Source organism: Hylobates moloch, unplaced genomic scaffold (assembly GCF_009828535.3).
Source record: "Hylobates moloch isolate HMO894 unplaced genomic scaffold, HMol_V3 SCAFFOLD_14, whole genome shotgun sequence".
In the NCBI taxonomy this organism is placed as follows: Eukaryota; Metazoa; Chordata; class Mammalia; order Primates; family Hylobatidae; genus Hylobates; species Hylobates moloch.
Window position 1 is genome coordinate 46,285,846 of NW_026652289.1, and position 22,807 is coordinate 46,308,652.

Sequence of the window (22,807 nt, forward strand, 5' to 3'; positions counted from 1 at the left end):
TTATAGACTTTTTAATTTCAGGAAAAAGTTGTAGGTCTTATACTTTATGAGTTCTTATATATCTGAAAATGACTTTTTCTTGCTTTCACACATAAACAGTGAATGACTTATTTGAGTATAAAATTCCTAAGATACAACCTTTTCCTTTTAAGACTTGGTAGTTCCTTTTCCATAAAGCTTGGTATACGGTGTTGCTTATAGACCTCCCAGGCCAGCTGGTTTTTTTGTAGATAACCTATTTTTTAGATAACCTGTCTGCCCATAGGAGTCTTTATTTTTTCCCTTAAGTTCAAGAGTTTTACAAGGCCATGTCTAGCTGTCAATGTCATATTATTTATTTTACCCTGGCACATGGTGACCAACTTTTTGGTACAGATTTAGATCCTTCTCTATGGTAGGAAGATTTTTCTTCTATTATATTATTCACTGTTGCTTCTTACCCATTTGTTCTGGCTTTTTCTTCATGAATACCACTAACTTCTGTCTGTCTTCCACATTTATCATGTTCTCTTTAATTACTTTCCTCTCTTTTTTTCTTTTTCTGTGCACGTAGGGGTGATTTTCAAGCTGTCACTTGAACTTTTTTTTCTTTTTTTGAGACAGTCTCGCTTTGTCACCCAGGCTTGAGTACAGTGGTGCGATCTCAGCTCACTGCAACCTCTGCCTCCTAGGTTCAAGTGATTCTTCTGCCTCAGCCTCCCAAGTAACTGGAGTTACAGATGTGTGCCACCACACCTGGCTAATTTTTGTATTTTTAGTAGAGATGGGGTTTCACCATGTTGGCCAGGCTGGTCTCAAACTCCTGACCTCAAGTGATCTGCCCGCCTTGGCCTCCCAGAGTGCTGGGATTACAGGTGTGCATCGCCATGCCCACCTAATTTTTGTATTTTTAGCAGAGATGGGGTTTCACCATGTTGGCCAGGCTGGTCTCAAATTCCTGACCTCAAGTGATCCACAGTCCTCGGACTCCCAAAGTGTTGGGATTACAAGCGTGAGCCACCACGCCTGGCTTGAACATTTTTTCTGATCTATTAACTTCTAGTGGAGTTCTTTGTTTATTTTTATTTTTTATTTTGATGGGTACATAGGTGTATATGTTTATGTGGAGTGTGAGATATTTTGATGCAGTAATACAATGCATAATAATCACAGCAGGGTAAATGGGGTATTTGTCCCTTTAAGGATTTATCATTTCTTTGTGTTATATACATTCCAATTATACTCTTTTAGGTATTTTAAAATGTACAATAAATGGTTGTTGACTGTAATCACCCTATTGTACTATCAAATACTAGATATTATTCATTCTATTGAACTGTATTTTTGTACCCAACCTAGTGACATTTTAAATACTACTATGGCATTATTTATTACCTAATATTCTTTCCTTTGCTTCAAACCTGCCCCTTTTATGTGTCTGTTGTTTTAACCACCTGCGTCTTATCCTGTATTTTTTTGTCTATTTTTAGTGTGATATCTGGCTAATTCTTACTTATTCTTCAAGGTCATGCTCTTTTAGGAAGCCTATCTTGACTGGTTAAACTTTGGTCTTCCTGTTTTGTGCTTCCTTGCATCCATTATAGTACTAAAATTGTTGGCAAATTAGGACCTTTTTTTGAGCAGGGAGAATGACTTCATCATTCCAAGATCTTACATAGTTTCTCACATGTGATAAGGACCCAAATAGCATTTATTGAAGGAGTAAATAAATGAGTGCATGCTCACTATCGCCTTGCATCTTTTGTCAATGCTCTTCTTTCTGCCTAAATCATCCTTTTATCCTTGTTCTGGTTGACACATGGTTGACCATAAAAATGCCTTTTGAGTCCTCATTTCTTCCTTTTGCATTCATTGGCAATTCTCACTCTTTACTAGGACAGGGGCAACTCTTCTAGTGTTTCTGCAGGATCTCATGAATACCGTTGTGAGCGTGTTTATTCCACTGTATTGTTTTATTTTTCTGTTTCCACAATTGAGACAAAATTTTAGGTGGCATAGATGGTGTAATTCATCTCTTTATGCTGTGCCCACATTATTGTTGATGTATGATATAAATTGAATACATTTTATTCTATAAATTAATAGAGAAATTAAGTAATGAATTTCTGGGTTGATTAAAAAACTACATGACTATAATATGGGTCTGTGGGATAGGTAAGGATTAGTAATTCTATGAAGAATATTGAAAACTATGTTGGGGAGTGTGGACTTTTAACAAATATTTAAAAACATCATTTTTTTTCAACAATGTACATGTATATAGTTTAAAGAGCCAAATGACTCATGTAGGCTTGAGGTGAAAAATAACAGTCCCATTTCCTCACCCACCAGGGGCAACTACTGTTAACAATTCTGTCTGATTCTCTTGGTGTTTTATCCACATTTCTAAATAACATGTTTATATTGCTGCTTCTTGATCTTTCAGTTGTAGGCACTACTCATTAGAGTCATACTATAGAAGATGAAGATTTAACAATTTTTCACACCTCCTGCTCCTTTCTCTTCCTTTCGCTCCCTCCCCCTCCTCTTTCTCCTTTCTCAACCTCTCCCTCCAGTCTGTCTTCCAGTCCCATACCCCAGAGTTTTGTATAACTTTGACTGGGCCAATATGCAGTGTTTAAATTATTATGAAGGCGTATTATTATTAATGCCTTCATTAAACTATTATGAAGGTATATTATTATTATAAAGACATATTATTAAATTATGCCTCTATACTATTCACAGCTATGTCATGTAATATACTGCAATTATTTTTCCTTTCCTGAGTTTTTTTTCCACTAGAGTCAATAATTACCTTGCTTTTTTATTTGCTTGTTTTCTTAGTTTTTACATGCTTATCACTTATTCAGAAAAACGTCATCATTCTAATTTTCACTTCACTAATTTCATGCACTTTTCTAATTTTCATTCACTGTAATTTTCTTTTAGACCCTTCTTCTGGAGAATTCTTAACCTTTAGCTGAGCTACTTGCTGTCTAACAAGAAATTCAGGAGGCATCTTGGAATCTCATGTTTCTGTCATCTTGGGAGGGTCATTTACCTCTTTCCTGTGTTAGATCTCCTGTTTCCTAATCACCTTCCTTCTTCCTCCTCATTTTTATGGATACATTCTCCAGAAGCTTCCTGCTTATCTGAAAAGATCTTTATTTTCTTCTCAAACTTGAATGATGATTTTTCCATATATATAGTTACGTAGAAATGATTTTCCCTCAGAAATTTGAAGGCTTTGCTCCATATTCTAACATCAAGTAATGTTACTGAGAAATCTAAAGGCATCTGGATTTCCTGCTCTTTTTCCCCCTCTCAAGATGCATGTAGAAACATACATTTTCCCCCAGTGTTCTGAAATTTCCTAACGTTATGCCTTGGTGTGGGTCTATTTTCATTTGTTGTATTGGACACTCAGAGCGTCCTTCACTATAAAAACTCATTCTCTTCAGTCCTGAAATATTTCCTTGATGATTTCTTCTATTCATTTTCCTCTATTTTCTTTTCTTTCTTTCTTTTTGTTTTTTTGAGACGGAGTCTTGCTCTTGTCACCCATGCTGGAGTGCAGTGGCTTGATCTTGGCTCACTGCAGCCTCCGCCTCCTGGGTTGAAGCAACTCTCCTGCCTCAGCTGGCCAAGTAGCTGTGTCTACAGGCACGTGCCACCATGCCTGGCTAATTTTTGTATTTTTTAGTAGAGGTGGGGTTTCACCATGTTGGCCAGGCTGGTCTCAAACTCCTGACCTCAGGTGATCTGCCAGCCTCAGCCTCCCAAAGTGTTGGGATTACAGGCGTGAGCCACCGCACCCAGCCGTGTTCCTCTATTATGTTGAAACTCCCATTATTCAGATATTAGATCTTCCAGTTTTCTCTTTGTTCATTTGCCCTGCCTTCCAGGAGATTTATGTAAATTTATTTTTTCACTCTCTTTACTAAGTATTTTATCTCTTTCTATACATATATTTTTTCCTGAGTTATTTTTTGTTCCTTGAAGTTTTAGGAATAGAGTTCTGTTCCTGATTCCCAGATGCAGTATCTTCTGTTTCATCTCTGAGAGTAGGAATAGACATTTGGGAAGAAAATTTTCTTCACCTTGCATAGTCTCAGTTCCTCCCAAATTGCTGTTTTCTTTTAAATTTTTTTTTTTGTCACTATTTAAGGTTAGAGGTCTTTCTAAGATTTCTGGTGATCCTTGTTTGTTTGTTCAAGTTTAAGGAAAGGAGCTATGAGCTTAACTGGAGGGAGATGTGGCCAGTACATCTCATTGCCTATGATGTCTTTAGGTGTTCTATTTTGAAATGCTTTGATTTCCCAGCGAAGGCCCTTCTGAGTCCAATATTTTAGGAACCAAGGGAGGCAGAAAGCTGGGATCTCAGCATTAAATACATTAATTTGTATTCGATCCCTGTTTTCAGTATAGTACTCTTGCCCTTAATTGTACCCAGTTATCTCTTGGTCCAGAAAATTGCTGTTTTACCCTCTTTAGGTAATAACATACTGTCATGCCAAAGTAAGGGAGGTCAGCTGGAAATTTAATCTCTTCTTAAACAGACTTTCAATCAGTCATACTGTTTTGACCCCAACTTTTTTTTTTTTTTAATTATACTTTAGGTTTTAGGGTACATGTGCACAATGTGCAGGTTTGTTACATATGTATACATGTGCCATGTTGATTTCCTGCACCCATTAACTCGTCATTTAGCATTAGGTATATCTCCTAATGCTGTCCCTCCCCCCTCCCCCAACCCCACAACAGTCCCCGGAGTGTGATGTTCCCCTTCCTGTGTCCATGAGTTCTCATTGTTCAGTTCCCACCTATGAGTGAGAACATGCGGTGTTTGGTTTTTTGTCCTTGTGATAGTTTACTGAGAATGATGTTTTCCAGTTTCATCCATGTCCCTACAAAGGACATGAACTCATCATTTTTTATGGCTGCATAGTATTCCATGGTGTATATGTGCCACATTTGCTTAATCCAGTCTATCGTTGGACATTTGGGTTGGTTCCAACTCTTTGCTATTGTGAATAGTGCCGCAATAAACATACGTGTGCATGTGTCTTTATAGCAGCATGATTTATAGTCCTTTGGGTATATACCCAGTAATGGGATGGCTGTTGACCCCAACTTTATCCTCCTTTCAAAAGTGTCTGATTTATCACTTCTGAAGTCTTTTGTAAGTTCTGCAGAGCTAATTGAGTTGCTTCTAGGAATTCCCCACTGCCATCTTAGGATTTACCTTTTTTTGGGGCTGAGAAATCAAAAGATATCCTTAATATGAAATAAGTAATTTAAGTAACACCATAATTATTATGGAAAATTGAATTTATAATATAAAAACTCTCTCCCCTCAATCTTAAGGCCTAGATGGTTTCACTGGCAAATTCTACCAAGCATTTAAAGGAGAATTTACACAAATTCCATATAATTCTTCCAGAAAACAGAAGAGAAGGAATACTTTCCAATTCACTTTATGAATCTAGTATGACTTTGATACCAAACCATACAAAGACTATACAAAGAAGAAAACAACAAACCAATATATCTCATGAATATAGAAGTAAAAATTATTAATACAATCCTGTCAAAAGTATTAAGAAATATATAAAAGGAATTATAGACCATAACCAAATGGGGTTTATTAGAGGAATGTAAGGCTGTTTCAGTATTTGAAAGTCAATCAATGTTATCCAGCTAATTAATAGACTAAGGAAGAAAAAATGTATAGGATCTTATCAATCGATACAGAAAAAATATTTGACAAAGTCACCAATTCATGAAGAACGCTCAGAAAAATAGAAACAGATATCAACTTGATAAAAAATTTAAGAACCTTTAACTAATATTGTATATTATAATTGATGGTGAAAGACTGAATGCTTTTCCCCTAAGGTATAGAATAAGGTAGGGGTGTCTGTCTCACCACTCTTACCATAGGAGAAGAAAAATAAAACTGTCTTTGTTTGCAGATGACATTTTTGTCTACGTAGAAAATCCCAAGAAATCTACAAGGTAACTTCTAAAACTAAAAAGTGAGTCCGGCAAGGTCCTGGATACAAAATAAAAATACAGAAATCGATTGTATTTCTCTTACTAGTGATGAGCACATAGATAACAAAATTTAAACATATAATGCCATTAATAATCATTCAAAAAAGTTAAATGCTAAGGTGTAAATCTAACAGAACATGTATAGGACTTGTACGCCTAATACTGCAATGTGCTAATGAAAGAGGAACCCTAATAAAATACCTAGGAATACATTTAGCCAAGGAGGTGAAAGATCTCTACAATGAAAACTATAAAACACCGATGAAAGAAATGGAAGAAGACACAAATAAATGGAACAATATTCCACATTCATAGATTGGAAAAAAATATTAAAATGTTCATACTACCCAAAGTGATCTACAGATTCAGTGTAATCTCTGTCAAAATCTGTGATGTTCTTCACAGAAATAGAAAAAACAATCCTAAAATTTGTATGGAACCATGAAAGACCCCAAATAAATTAAGCAGTCTTGATCAAAAAGAACAAATCTGGAGGCATTATGTTACCTGACTTAAAAATATGCTACAAAGCTGTAGTAAGCAAAACACAATGGCAATGGCATAAAAACAGACAAGTTGTCTGATAGAACAGAATACAGAGCTCTGAAATAAGTCTATACATTTACAGCCAACTGATTTTTTACAAAGGTGTCAAGAACACGGGGAAAAGACAGTCATCTCTTCAATAAATGGTGTCGGGAAAACTAGATATCCACGTGAAAAAGAATGAAATTATTTCATACCGTATAGAAAAATCAACTAAGGCCGGGCGCAGTGGCTCACGCCTGTAATCCCAACACTTTGGGAGGCCGAGGCGGGCAGATCACGAGGTCAGGAGATCAAGACCATCCTGGCTAACATGGTGAAACCCTGTCTCTACTAAAAAAATACAAAAAATTAGCCAAGCATGGTAGCGGGCGCCTGTAGTCCCAGCTACTTGGGAGGCTGAGGCAGGAGAATGGCGTGAACCTGGGGGGCGGAGCTTACCATGAGCCGAGATGCACCACTGCACTCCAGCCTGGGCGACAGAGTGAGACTCTGTCTCAAAAAAAAAAAAAAAGAAAAAGAAAAATCAACTAAAAATAGATTGAAGATTAAAATGTAAGAAATTTAACATCCAGAAGAAACATAGGAGAAAAGCTCTATGACATTTGTCTGGGAAAGGATTATTTTACACATGACCCCAAAAGCCAGAAAAATATGGACAAATGGGATTACATCAAACTAAAGTGCTTCTGTACAACAAAGGAAACAATCAACAGAGTGAAGAGATAACCTACAGAATGGGAGAAAGTATCTGCAAGCCATGCATCTGGCATGGGGTTAATATCCAAAATATATGACAAACTCAGTAGCAAGAAAGAAATAACCTGATTAAAAAATAGGCAAAGGACCCAAATAGACATTTCTTAAAAGATATACAATGGCCAAAAGATATATGAAAAAATGCTCAACATCAGTAATTATCAGGGAAATGCAACCTAAACCACAATGAGGTATCATCTCACACCTGTTTAGGATGGCTATTAAAAAAAACAAAAGACAACAAGTATTGGCAAGGATGCAGAGAAAAGGGAACCCTTGCACCCTGTTGGCGAGAATGTAAATTGGCACAGCTGCTATGAAAAACAGTATGAGGGTTCCTCAAGATATTAAAAATAGAGATAACAGTTGGGCTTATGCCTGTAATCCCAGCACTTTGGGAGGCCGAGGCGGGTGGAGCAACTGAGGTCAGGAGTTCAAGATCAGTCTGGCCAACATGTCAAAACCCTGTCTCTACTAAAGATACAAAATTAGCCAGGCGTGGTGGCACATGCCTGTAATCCCAGCTACTCAGGAGGCTGAGGCAGGAGAATCGCTTGAACCTGGGAGGCAGAGGTTGCAGTGAGTCAAGATTGTGCATGCACACCAGCCTGGGCAACAGAGTGAGACTCTGTCACAAAAAAAAAAAAAAAAGATATCATATGATCCAGCAGTCTCACTACTGGATATATATCCAAAGGAAATGAAATCAAGATATCAAAGAGATATCTGCACTTCCATGTTTGTTGCAGTGTTTTCACAATAGCCAAGGTATGGAAACAACTAAGTGTCTATCAGTGAATGAATGGATAAAGACAATGGTATATATACACAATATAATACTATTCAGCCATGAAAAATGAAGGAAATCCTATTATTCAGGACAATGTGGATGAAGATGGAAGACAGTATTTAAGTGATGTAAGTCAGGCACAGGAAGGCAAATACCACATAATCTCACTCATATGTAGACACTAAAAAGTTGATCTCATAGAAAAAGAGGGTAGAAAGGCAGTTGCTAGGGGTTAGGGTGGTTGAGGAGGGGAGTTAGGGACATGTTGGTGGAAGGATACAAAATTTCAGTTAGGTAAGAGGAATAAATTTAACAGATCTATTGTGCAACAGTGTCATTGTAGTTAATATATCATATTATTGAAAATTGCTGAGACCAGATGTTAAGTATTATCACCACAAAAATAACTCTGTGAGATAATGGATACGTTAGTTTGATTTAGTCATTCCACAATGTATAGATACTTTAAAACATCACATATTGTACATGATGAATACAATTTTATCTGTTGGTGTGTTGTTGTTGTTGTTGTTGTTTGAGATGAAGTCTCTCTTTGTTGCCCAGGCTGGAGTGCAGTGGCGTGATCTCTGCTCACTGCAACCTCCACCTCCCAGGTTCAAGCGATTCTCCTGCCTCTACCACCCGAGTAGCTGGGATTACAGGCATGCGCCACTATGCCCGGCTAATTTTTGTATTTTTAGTAGAGACAGGGTTTCATCATGTTGGACAGACTGGTCTTGAATTCGTGACCTCAAGTGATCTGCCCGCCTCGGCCTCCCAAAGTGCTGGGATTGTGGGTGTGTATCTGTTGATTTTTAAAAGATATTTTAAAAGAATAGAGTGGGAGGAATCAGCTTACTTAATATCAAGGTTTACTATATGGCTGCAGTAATGAGAGCAGTGGTATTGGCAGAAGAATAAACAAATGAGATCAACGGGAGAAAATATTTGAAAATCACCTAACAAAGGACTAGTATCTCTATTAAGAACTCTCAAATATCAACAATTAAAAATCAAACATTCTAATTAGAAAATGAACAAAGGACACGAATGGATATTTTACCCAAGCGAATACATAGATGGCAAATAAGCACATAAAAATATGTTCAACACTACTGGCTATTAAGGAAATGCAAATTAAAACTACAATAAGATATCATTACCTACCTATCAGAATAGCTTTCAAAAGGTTCACAACAGGAAATACTGGCAAGGATGCAGAGAAAGAGTGTTACTCATACATTGGTTCTGAGAATGTAAAATGATGTAGCCATTCTGGAAAATAGGCAGTTTCTTTTAAAAAATAAACATGCAACTACCATACAACTCAGCAATTGTACACCTGGGCATTTTTCTCAGATAAATGAAGACTTAGGTTCACAATACAACCTGTACATGAATGTTTATGCCAGTTTTACTCACAGTGGCCAAAAGGTGGAAACAATCCCAATGCACTTTAGTGGGTGAATCATTAAACAAATGGTGTTACATCCATACCAGGGAATGCTAAACAGCAGTAAATGGAAATGAACCATTGATAAACGCAACAATCTGGATGAATCTCCAGAGAATTATAATGAAGTTATAAAAATCCAATCTCTGAAACTTACATACTGTATTTCACTTATGTAATATTCTTGAAATGACAGAAATTATAGAAATGGAGAACAGTAGTTGCTAGGTGTTAAGGAAGAGGATAGGGTGGGAGGGGAGGAGATGCAGCTATAAAAGGCAACTTGCAGGATTCTTGTGATGATAGAAATGTTCTGTACATTACCTGTATTAATATCGGTCTCCTAGTTGTATTCTTGTAGTAGAGTTTTGCCAGATGATACCATTGAGGGATCCATGGTGTCTCTTTTTATTATTTTCCTACAAATGCATGTGATTTACAATTATTATTATTATTGTTTGAGGTGGAGTCTTGCTCTGTTGTCCAGGCTTGAGTGCAGTGGCACAATCTTGGCTCACTGCAACCTCTGCCTCCTGGATTCAAGCAATTCTCCCACCTCAGCCTCCCAAGTAGCTGGGATTACAGGCACACGCCACCATGCCTGGCTAATTTTTTGTATTTTTAGTGGAGACTGGGTCTCACCATGTTGGCCAGGCTGGTCTCGAACTCCTGACCTCAAGTGATCCACCTGCCTTGTCCTCCCAAAGTTCTGGGATTACAGGCGTGAACCACTGTGCCCAGGCAATTTACAATTATTTTAAATAGAAGATTTAATTTAATTAAAAAAACTACAAATGCCAGGCAAAATAGGACATACATTTAAAACAACAACAACAACAAAACTAAAGTTGAACCTACAAGAAATTAAGGGAAATTCATGGGGCCCAAAATCAAAGAGTAAACTGAATGCCAAACTAGTAAGTGCATAACTGATTCTGTGCCTGCCCTGGTGATGGAGATGGGATTTGATCGTCTCAAAAACTCAGGCTGTTGAGTTTTAATTCCTTCATAATCACAGATCAAGTCTTGAATGTATGCAGGTTCACACCATGGGAACTGCAACCCTAAGATAAAGGCAAGACCCTTGAGGTCCAGACACTTAACAGAAGGACTAGGGGAAAAATGTCCGCACACCAGCATAGGGAATTTAAATATCTTAGTCTTAATTCCATATGAAAAAAAAATTCCACGTTGGAACAATGGACCTGTTCTCTCAAAATTTGGAAGTGCATGTATATTGGCCTATACATATTATATATATTACATTGAATACATATATCCTATATGATTGTGGAAACATTTAGGTGGGAAATTAATATGAAAAGTGATCTTGTGGCCTGTGATATACTTAAGGTATGGCAGCAATGAAAGATCTGAGAGTCAGGCCACCAACTGGCTGCATAGGATTCCTGTCAATAGAGCCCTGCTAATGACAAACTTGCAATCCTAAAATATGTAACACACAAGGAAATACTTGTGAGGAGTAAGCACCAGCAGGCACAGCATTGATGATATAAGAGAGAAAAGCCATACAATTGTCTATATTGATGCAAAAGTAGCAGTTAATAAAATGAATACTTATTCTCAATTGAAAAATATTAGCAAACTAGGAATAAAGGTATACTCTCTTAATGTACAGTAGATAATCTTGTTGATAAAAATGTTACCACATTCTCCTTAACATTAGGTGTGAGATAAGAATTCCCACTGTCGTTGTTTGTATTCATTACTGTATTTGAGGTCCTAGTCAGTGTAGTAAGGCTAGAAAAAAAAATGAAATAGAAGGATAACTCTCATTATTCAGAGACTACTAAATTGTGCAGATAGAAAAATCCAAGAGTACTCGTACATAAAATAATAAAACTAATAAAATAATTCAATAAAGATTACTGGAAACGAATTAATGCAAAAATGACTGTGCTCTTGCACAGTACCAAAAACTAAACAGAAAGCAAAATTTCAAAAGTCAGTACTAGCAAAATATATGGTATGTTGTAATAAATTCAATAAAAAATGTGTAAGACCTTTATGGAAGATTTAGACGCTTACCTAAATAAAAGGAGAGATAGAATATGTTCATAGATAGGAAATCTCAACATCATAAACATGCCAATTTTCCCCTGTTAATCTATAAGCATAATTTCAATTCTAAGTATCATATAGGATTGCAAAGAAATGAAAATAATTTTGAAAAAGAACAAAATAGGGAACTTGCCCGGACGATTAAAATGTTTCTTTTAACTATACTAATGGCATAGGCAGGAATAGCAAGTGTGGCAAAATTGAGAGCCTAGAAACAGATATATGCATATGTGGAAGTTTGGTATATGTTGAAAGTGGTCCTGTAAACCAGTGCAGGAAAGAGGGATAGTCAATACATGGTGCTCAGATATGATTATCGATAGTCAAAGGAAAACATTAGAACATATCAATTCATGTAAAGAATAAATTCCAAGTGCATTAATCTCTACTTGTAAAAAGCAATGTCTGGAAACATTTAGAAAGAAATATAGAAGAATATCTTTGTGATTTCTAGAGAGTGAAATATTCCCTAACTAAGATACAAAAAGTCTGAGTTACAAAGGAAAATATGGATAAATTCAAGCACAATAAAAAATATACACCCGTATCACAAAAATATAAACCTAAAGAAAAGCCATAGAGTGGAATAAAATCTTGACAATGAATATAACCAATAAAGGACTAGTATTTGAAATATTAAGTAACTTTTACTTACCAATAAAATAGAAGCAAAAAGAGCCTAGTAGAAAAGTGGGCAAAGAATATGAACAGGAAATTCACAGAAGGTGAATCTGCATAGTAAAAAACAAATGAGAATAATACTTTCACTGACAAAAAACTGCAAAAGCATATGAAATGAGGCTGGGTGTGGTGGCTTACACCTGTAATCCCAGCACTTTGGGAGGCCATGATGGGTGGATCACTTGAGGTCACGAGTTTGAGACCAGCATGATGAAACCCCATTTCTAAAAATACAAAAATTAGCCTGGCGTGGTAGCACATGCCTGTAATCCCAGCTACTCGGAAGGCTGAGACACAAGAATCGCTTGAGCCCAGGAGGCAGAGGTAGCAGTGAGCCGAGATTGCACTACTGCACTCCAGCCTGGGTGAGAGGCAAAACTGTCTACCCCAAAAAGAAAAAAATAAAAAAGAATACGAAATGACATATTTCACATTCTTCATATTGGGGAAAAAAAGTTTTAAAATGTCAAATATTGACCTAGATGTATAAAAAGAAGAACCTTCCTGTACTGGTAATGAGGGTGAAAATTGGTATGTCCATGTTAGAGAGCAATTTGTCAGTATCTGGTAATAGTGATGCTGTAAACACCCAGAACAGAACAACCCCGCTCAGGTGTATATCCCAGAGAAACGTGTAAATATGCCTAACATGGTGGTATAAGATTGCTCATTGCAGAACTGTGGGTGCAGTTTAAAATTTGAAACCAACTTCCAAATGATTTGGAACAATCTTCATCAACATTTAGGAAAATTGATCAATGAAGAATAAAGAGAATTGATAAATAAATTTTGGTATATTTATAAATGGGATTCCTACAGATGTCTAAAAGTGAATGAATTAGAGTTACATCTGTTAACATGGATATTCTCAAAAACAGTTTTCAGAGAAAAAAAAACTGCAGAAGGTTTTTTTGTACAATATGATTCCATGTACTCAGTTACCTCTCTTATTTCTGATGTTAGTATTTGCTTAACTTTTTCATTTCTTAAGACTAATATAGCATTCTTTAGTCTATTTCTACACAAACCTTAGCCTACATTCTGAAATTTTCTTGTAGGCCTGAGAATCTCCAAATTTGCCTGCTCCCTGAGCTCATCTAATTTAAACAGGCATCTGAGGGTAGAAAACATCCTAAATCAAATGTGTATATATGTATTTGTGCATATATGTGCATAAATTGAGAGGATAATAGTTTCTGTGGTGTTTCAGAAGTAAGACAAGTGCATGTCATTGCATGTGCTCTCCCAGCTTGGTTCCTGGCATGGGGTCAGGCCTGTGGCACACCGACTTTTTCCATGTCTAAGAAACAGGGACAGGCTGGGCGCAGTGGCTCATGCCTGTAATCCCAGCACTTTGGGAGGCCGAGGTGGGTGGATCACGAGGTCAGGAGTTCGAGACCAGCCTGACCAACATGGTGAAACCCCATCTCTACTAAAAATACAAAAATTAGCTGGGCGTGGTAGTGCATGCCTGTAATCCCAGCTACTCAAGAGGCTGAGGCTGGAGAATTGCTTGAAACTGGGAGGCCGAGGTTGCAGTGAGCCAAGATCGCGCCATTGCACTCCAGCCTGAGCGACAGAGTGGGACTCCATCTCAAAAAAAAAAAAAACAAAAAACAAAAAACAGGACAATAACACCACTTTTTGGCTGTAATGAAATTAGATTAATTCAAAAGCATGGTAGCAGGTTCTTTAATAAGATTATTTCAAAAGCATGATAGCAGGTTCTTTAATAATTCACTCATTCCTGCTCCCCACATTTTAGACAGCTGCAAACCTTAATCATTCCTGACCCATTCCCATATTAAGAACTTTCACTGTCATTTTGGAAGTACTCTGAGATTTTTAAGAAGCAAACCTACTTCCCTTGGAATGCTTATCAGGTCTCTTTATCCTTGAACTGCCTTAGAGACTTATTAAGTCTTCATAAATATTGAATGCTTGTGGTCAGCTTTTCTTGGAAGAGGAATATGGAGGTGATTACATATAAAACCAAACCGAAAGCCATCCCAAAGCTTTAGAAAGCATTTCAGTGCCTTCCCTTTTTATCAGTGTGCTCCTTCAAATTCGTGATTTAGGGCATTCATGATTTAGGAAAATAGCAAATGTAGCTATTTTCCTCATATATTTCTTGTGGATAAAGTTATTTCAGAATTTGATTACTTTAAATAGTCAGTTCTTTTGCACTGCAAACCATATGCCAGCCAGAATGTCTCTTTCTCTTGCAGAAGTGTGTAACTTGATATTCTAGTTAAGTGCCAATCATGGGAAACACAGGTTTAAGTTAACTACTATTTTAAAAATTAATATATTTTTATTCTTCAAAACACATACTTCTCAGGCTTTATGACACCATTATTTGAGTCAATATATCATCAAATGAATATAATAAATTATAGTGCTAAGAACTCCAGGGAAATTTTATTAATGTTTTTAATATATCCTCATGTGGAATCAACATATGTTTTTTATATATTCATAAATTTATGACTTCAAAACTCTTCAATACAGAGTGTTACGAATGTTGTAATGGACAGAAAATACATAATTGTGAAGTGATGTTCTTGAATTTTCAAATACTCCTGATAACCATTAGCTTTTGCATATACTAATTACAATGAAATTAAAAACTTGTAAGTAATATTTCTGCAGCTTAGTTGCTTTGGCCCAAAGGAATTATTCCAGAAGAAGCTGGCAGGTTCCTGCTTGGGGAATTAGGATTCCAATGTCCTTAACTTTAAAATAACTTGCATTTCATTTTATGCCTGTTTCATAAAGTAGTCATTCATTTTCATACTAAATTGTAACCACAGCAAGCCACATCAATAGAGGCCAGTCACTGGATTTACTGTGTATTAGGTTGGACAAAGTAAAATAGAATGTTAAAAATGGTCGCCAGGTGGTTGGGTTTAAAAATAAAAACCTTGCTACTGACTTATAAAGGAAACTGAGAAGTAATCTCCCTGAATCTTTATATCCATATCCTGGTACATAGTAGGTTCACCATAAGACATTGTTGAAGGAAGAATGAGTCCAAAATGGTGCATTATGTTTTGAAAATTCGTGACATAAAATGCTCTTTTTCATATCACCATGCTGCAATTGTAGTGGGATTTGTAGGAGAGTTGTACATACTTTTTAGGTTTGTATTTTCAGGCTCAACACTCAAGATGTAAATCAGTGACTCCTGGAAACTCAGCTTGCAATTAGGACACAGCAGGTGGCAATGGAGTGTAGACCATTGCTATACACATGGTCTACACTGAAGGCCTGAGACACAGCCATAAGATACCTTTGATATATTAAGTTTCTGTTTACAAGAACAGTTTGTAATATAAATAGCTAAAATTAAGCAACTACTAAAAATGCATCTGAAAAATTATTTCTGAAAATGTTTAAAGAAAATGCCATTTTTATGAAGTTTCAACAATTTTTGTATTCCAGTATTCCCATCAATTCAAATATTTTTTTTAACCTGTGACTCTCTAATTTGCTTGTTCCCTTGAAATTAGCATCAAAAGCTTTTTACAGCTGCAAGTCAGCATGGTACAAAAAGCTTTTTGGTTATCACTTCCCTAAACTGTTAGCAACTTCCCTCAACTGTGGCTTTTCCAAAATATGAGAGTAATTTCAATTACTTCTTCACTTTTCCTATTATTTATTTTCTTCTTTTGTTCATACATAAAAAGCAAAATGAAGTAGGTCATGTAAGTGAGTGACCTTTTCAATAGGCAGAGCTGTTGTTTCCCAGTAGAATGGAGTCATTTCCCCTTGACCAAGAGAAAGACTTCTCCACACCAATATATTTTTTTCTACCAGCCTCCCAGTTTGGTGCTGCTTGAATGTTTAAAATTTGATGTACTCTTAGCAAGATTTTAATAAATTTAAGAATCAAATACCTATAACAAAATTTTAAAAACAGTAATATGCAGTGTTACAAAATATTAAGACACAGCCAACCCATTGTGATAATCTGGGAAGATGTTCTGAACCACAAATCAAGAAAGCGCATCTACGTAAATGTGATTTAACTACAAATTAGGTAACGCTTTTGGAGGCAGCTATAATGCTGTTCTTTTCACTCCAAAATGTCATTCTCCCAAAGCCTTCTAAATCTAATTAGGGATTGTACCACCTCCAAAACACAAGATGTGAGGAGACAAGGGATACAAGTTGCAGTTGGAACAGAAAGTTTAAGGTGAAGATGTTATGAAATGGAAATGGAAGAGGGAGAGTTTGAGAAAAACTGCAAAGGAAAAAGAGTGGAAGTTAATATTAAAAATGTACTGGACACAATAAAATGCAAAATAACCACTACAGAAAATTAAAATCAGTAGTGTGGAGGAATATCTGTAGAAGATTTCTTATAAGCACACGAAAAGGTCAATGAAATGACATAAAAAAAAAAAAAAAAAAAAAAAAAAAAAAAAAAAAAAAAAAGGAAATCATAGATGGACCAATGAAGAAGTAATAGATGCAGAGAGAGGGAGCTCCAGCCTCAGAATTATAGGCATTTATGGAACAAGAGCAGTAATCAAAATCATTATCTGAGAATAATCAGCAGCACTGTAAATAAAGACCTTGAGTATTCCATTCAAAAAGGCTCACCATTTTCAGTAAAGACTGATGAAACACACGACTGGATACATCCTGATTATAACTTAACTTTTATATCAAATACTAACACGACAAAACAAAAGTACTATAAGCTTTCAGGCAGAAACATAAAACACACAAGCAAAGGAATAATCACATTTCTCCTCTGCAAGTCTCAATGTCAAGGGTCAATGAAGTGTGTTTACAGCTTTGAGGAAAAAGAAGTAATATCATATCATGCAGCATTGCCTTTCCTGTATGAAATGAAAATATTTAATCATATGCCAGCCATGCATCCAACTAATTAAATAATACTTAGCCAGCCAAGAGTTAAAAACTCATACATGAAAAATTCATATTATGAAAGGACTGGGATTTGTTTTAAAATACTTCTAAATATGTATTGTATATATGGACAAAAATGAAAACCTAAAGATGTTTACCAAATAATTTTTATGTTATATAAAAAAGAATGGACTCAGAAATCCCACTTCTAGGTATTTACCCAAGAGAAATGAAAAACTTTGTTAACATAAAACATGCATGTGAATGTTTATAGCATTTTTTCATACTTGCCCAAAACTAAAAACAAATATCTAGCTGGTGAATGAATAAACAAACAGTTGTACATATGTGCAATAGAATGCCAGTCAGCAATTAAAAAGGTGCAAACTATAGATACCTGCAACCACAAGAATGATTTTCAAATATATTATGCTAAAAAGAGTCAGTCTCAAAAAGCTACATATGGTGTGATTCCATTTATATAACATTTTGGAAATGGCAAATTGTAGGGACAAAACCAACCAGTGGTTGCCAGGAGCTGAGGGTGGGGGAAGAGGCTGATTCTGGCTGGGCGCGGTGGCTCACGTTTGTAATCCCAGCACTTTGGGAGGTCGAGGCGGGCAGATCATGAGGTCAGGAGATCGAGACCACGGTGAAACCCCGTCTCTACTAAAAATACAAAAACATTAGCCGGGCGTGGTGGCGGGCGCCTGTAGTCCCAGCTACTCGGAGAGGCTGAGGCAGGAGAATGGCGTGAACCCGGGAGGCGGAGCTTGCAGTGAGCTGAAATCGCGCCACTGCACTCCAGCCTGGGCGACAGAGCGAGACTCCGTCTCAAAAAAAAAAAAAAAAGAGGCTGATTCTACAGGGGCAACCTGAGAGCATTTTTGGGGTGATGGAACTGTTCCAAATACTGGTTGTGGTAGTGGTTACAAATTGTATGAGTTTGTCAAAACTCTTAAAATTGTATACACCCCAAATAGAATTTTAATATATGTCAGTTTTTAAGTAGGGAAAAAGAGAAGCAATGTAATCATGAAAGGTAATATCGGCATGGCAACGTGAACATACTTAAACACTGAATCACACACTTAAAAGTGGTTAGGATGGTAAATTTTATGTTATGTGTATTTTGTCACAATTTTTAAAATTTTAAATTTAAAGCTGCCAAAATAATGTTTGTATAATGGACTATGATGTAATCATTAAAATAATTTTTCCAAAGATTTATCAATGAAATGAGAAAATGCTTATAATATTAGATTAAAACAAATACTAGGATGAATTAACAGTATGATTTTCAATCCTGTAAATGGCAGAAACAATGGAGGATTAAATGACAAAAGAATAAAGTTCTTGGTGATAGGATTTTGAGTGACTACCTCTATACTTCTTGGCACATTACTGGTTTCCACTTATTCCTTTTGTAATCAAGAAAAATGGAAGCATGAGAAAGCATCTGCAATGAGTTTTACATTGCTAACTTTATCAATCATTTCATATAGGCTCATATTTAAATCATACGGGCAAAAAAATAACCTCCTATCCACTTTAAAATTATTTTTGTTCCCATAGAAATAAATATTTTAATAACAATTGAAATAGTATCTATTGACTTTTAATTCAAAATGATTATTTAAGCCTGTGTTTAGCTTTCCTGGCTCCAAATTTGCCATTGAATTCACCAGGAAAACATAAAGGGAAAGAATATGTAACTCCATTGAAAAATTGGGAAAAGTGCCATGAAGAGATCAGATATTTTTAAGGAGTTTATGTAAAATATAGACAGACAAGCACTGGACTGAGGAAAGTACCCGTTGGATGGAATTGTTGTCTCCCAAAGGAAAACTCTGCCTGGAAAACGAGTGGCAGGGTCACAGAGCTAGTGGCTGTAGGAGGAGATAAGTTATGTGGTGGTCATCCCTGGAAAATTCTCAAACTTACCAGTATTAGCATCCCAAGAACGCTGTTCCAACGTGACTTGGTAGAATCCCATTTGGTAAGGTCAATGGTTGAAATAAAATAGGCCGGCTGCAGTAGCTCACGCCTGTAATCCTAGCACTTTGGGAGGCTGGGGCAGGTGGATTGCTTGAGGCCAGGAGTGTGAAACCAGCCTAGCCAACATGGTGTAACCCCATCTCTACTAAAAATACAAAAATTAGCCAAGCACGGGGTGTGCACCTGCAATCCTAGCTACTCTGGAGGCTGAGGCTGGAGAATTGCTTGAACCTGGGAGACGGAGGTTGCAGTGAGCCGAGATCAAGCCATTGCACTCCAGCCTGGGCGACAGAGTGAGACTCTGTCTCAAAAACAAGGAAGCATTACTTCAAGCAAATTTCTAACAGAGACTGTTGTACTAATTAAAGGAAGACAGCGAATGCCCTGCTAATTTGAGGTGCTTCAGTAAGGGAAGAGAAATGTCCTAGTGGAGACGTGCTACACAAATGCTTCTACATGTAGCTTTTCCCTTTTCATTATAGAAAAGAATACACATATTCACACATGAGACACACATATTGTACATGAATTGTAGTGATTATATGGATCCTTGGGTAAGAATTGCATGTGAGTACTACTATTAACTAAAGAATTCATTCTTTATTTAATATGACACTTCCACAAGACTTTTTGGCCCCCAATCCTTGAAAATTAGTTTCTTAGAATTAAACTTTGAATCTTTGGGGTAATGTGCACTGGTAAAACTTTTACAGGGAACCAATGCCTTGTATTTGCTTTTTTTTTTTTTTTTTTAATGTTGCCTCTTCTATGAAATCATTATTTCTTCTTTCTTCTTTCTTTTTTCCTTTAGGAATTGTGAAGGGCAGAACATTCGGTACAAGACATGCAGCAATCATGTAAGTCCTAAAATAAAATTATTTTATCCAATACAATATGTTCTTGTTTTAAGTTACAATATTCCAATGTGTACTCTAAAACTAATGGTCTCTTAATACCCTTTGTGGAAAACTTAAGTATTTCTTTAATTGACAACAGATTTTGTATATCAAATATCTTCCGTTTATACTACCTTTTAAGGCCATATCACATTCATGATCTAATTTGGTAAGTATTTCATAATTTCTGAAGTCATAGAAACAATATAATATCTGCAAGCTCGTTTCAAAGTTCAGAATGCTTTTATGTTCGTTATCTTACCTGACCTTCACACTGTCTCTGGACAGGTGAGGTGCGGCTATTTCTCTTTTGCAAGTGAGAGGACTGAGGCTGAGCGAGGTAAAATTATTTTTCAAAGGTCACCTAGGAAGAGTAGACTTACTTGAACTGGTCTGTTGTTATTTCTACCTCAGTGTCAGGGAATACTATAGGTGACCCATCAGCAAATCACACAGATATATACAAAACCCTACTCTTATTTTACATCAGTCAACACTAAAAATAAAAATTCAAATATCTTGCTTTAGAAATTTGAAAATAAGGCCAGGCGCATTGGCTCATGCCTGCAATCCTAGCACTTTGGGAGGCCGAGGCAGGCGGATCACTTTAGGTTAAAAGTTTGAGACCAACCTGGCCAATGTGGTGAAACCCTATCTCTACTAAAAATACAAACTTAGCTGGGCTTGGTGATGCGTGCCTGTAGTCCCAGCTACTTTGGAGGCTGAGGCAGGAGAATTGCTTGAACCCAGGAGGTGGAGGTTGCAGTGAGCCAAGATTGTGCCACTGCACTCCAGCTTGGGTGACAGAGTGAGACTCTGTCTCAAAAAAAAAATTGAAAATAAAAAATAAACACCAGAAAGAATCCATTCTATTTTCCATTCAAAACATTCCTGGTTATCAGTAAGAGGCTAACTAGAGGTACTTGGCACTTGCCTCCTCATATACAAAAAGACCAAAACAACAAATCAACAACTACAATTAGACTAGAGTGTGAGGGAGAGCACTGGAGTATAGCAAGGGAATAGAAGAATCCCTGTGGCACATAGTAACTCAAGATGGCAGCATAGGGAGGAGGGCGAAGTACTCTGCTTCCACTACTCTATCTCCCCTGTCAGGTAAGCAGGGAGCCCCCAGTAGCCCCTATTACCACTGGAGACACATGTAGTCCTTGCTACAGGAGAATGCGGCAGTCCTCACAGGCCCTGAGCCCAGTTTGGGGGAGCTGCCTGGAGTTCCCACAGCTGCATTACTTCACAGTAGGAGCTCACATTGTGCACTGCCCACCTTCCATGACCCAGGCTGTTATGGCACAGTGCCACCTTGAAACTGGAGCCACTGCTAGAGTGTGCTCTACTCTGGGGGACAGTAACCACTGATCTTTCCATCCCTGAGGCTCCACTATCATTCTTACATGCTCACACAGATGACTGCAGCACCACAACCCCAGCTATTTAGAACCTAGGCCCAGTGAAATGGTGGTGACTCTTGCATCCAAGTCCACATGGCACCCTTCCCTGCAAGGAACAGGTGATCCTGCACAGTTGTGCATGTACCTCCAGCTTAAGAACCAGCCTGGTGGCCCTTTCTCTGGCAAAGCTGCACCACTACTGCTCTAAACTCCTGCAGCCTAGGCCATTGAGGCACTCACAGATATTACTACATGGATTACAGCTGATGAAACTGTATGGAGACCCAACTACTGTGTCCACCCAGAACCAATGTGAATTCACACTACTCAACTGACACCCTAGGACACATCTTTAGAAAAAGTCTTTCCTTATAGAAGCTACTCTGTAAAATTGGAAGCAAAAATGGATTCAGCAGATGCACAGATATCAAAGTAGATACACAAGGGTGGGTGTGGTGGCTCACGCCTGTAATCCCAGCACTTTGGGAGGCTGGGGCGGGCAGGTAACTTGAAGTCAGGAGTTTAAGACAAGCCTGGCCAACATGGTGAAACCCTGACTCTATGAAAAATACAAAAATCAGCCAGGTATGGTGGCACATACCTGTAATCCCAGCTACTTGGAAGGTGAGGCAGGAGAATCGCTTGAACCTGAGAAGTGGAGGTTGCAGTGATCTGAGATCACACCACTGCACTCCAGCCTGGGTGACAGAACCAGATTCCATCTCAAACAAGCAAAAAACAAAGCAAAGTAGATACACAAGAAACTCGAGAAAGCAAAGAAACATGACACCTTCAAAGGAATACAATTATCCAGTAACAAACCCCAAAGAAAAGGAAACTTACAAAATGCCTGAAAAAGAATTCAAAGTAGTGATCTTAGGGAAACTTGTGAGATACAGAAGAATACAGATAAAAAATTTAATGAAATCATTTGAATTTACAATAGCTATATTTACAATAGCTACAAAAAAGTAAGATATTCAGTAATAAATTTAACCAAGAAGGTAAAAGATCTTTACATTAAAAATTATAAAACATTAATGGCTGGGAATGGTGGCTCACGCCTGTAATCCCAGCACTTTGGGAGGCTGAGGCAGGTGGATCATGAGGTCAGGAATTCAAGACTAGCCTGGCCAACATAGTGAAACCCCATCTCTACTAAAAATACAAAAAATTAGCTGGGTGTGGTGGTGGGCAATTGTAATCCCAGCTACTTGGGAGGCTGAGGCAGGAGAATCACTCGAACCCAGGAAGTGGGGGTTGCAGTGAGCTG

The 22,807-nt window shown here is 37.2% G+C and overlaps 1 protein-coding gene across 2 annotated transcripts in view; it reads left to right on the plus strand.

Moving 5' to 3' along the window:
- The window catches only part of ADAMTSL3 (ADAMTS like 3), a 392,111-nt gene that overhangs the window by 129,227 nt on the left and 240,077 nt on the right, over positions 1-22,807 (plus strand). For both annotated transcript variants that reach the window (XM_032174471.2, XM_032174470.2), the window contains exon 4: positions 20,041-20,086. In XM_032174471.2, the coding sequence (XP_032030362.1) occupies positions 20,041-20,086 (46 nt within the window). The remainder of the gene's footprint in view (positions 1-20,040; positions 20,087-22,807) is intronic.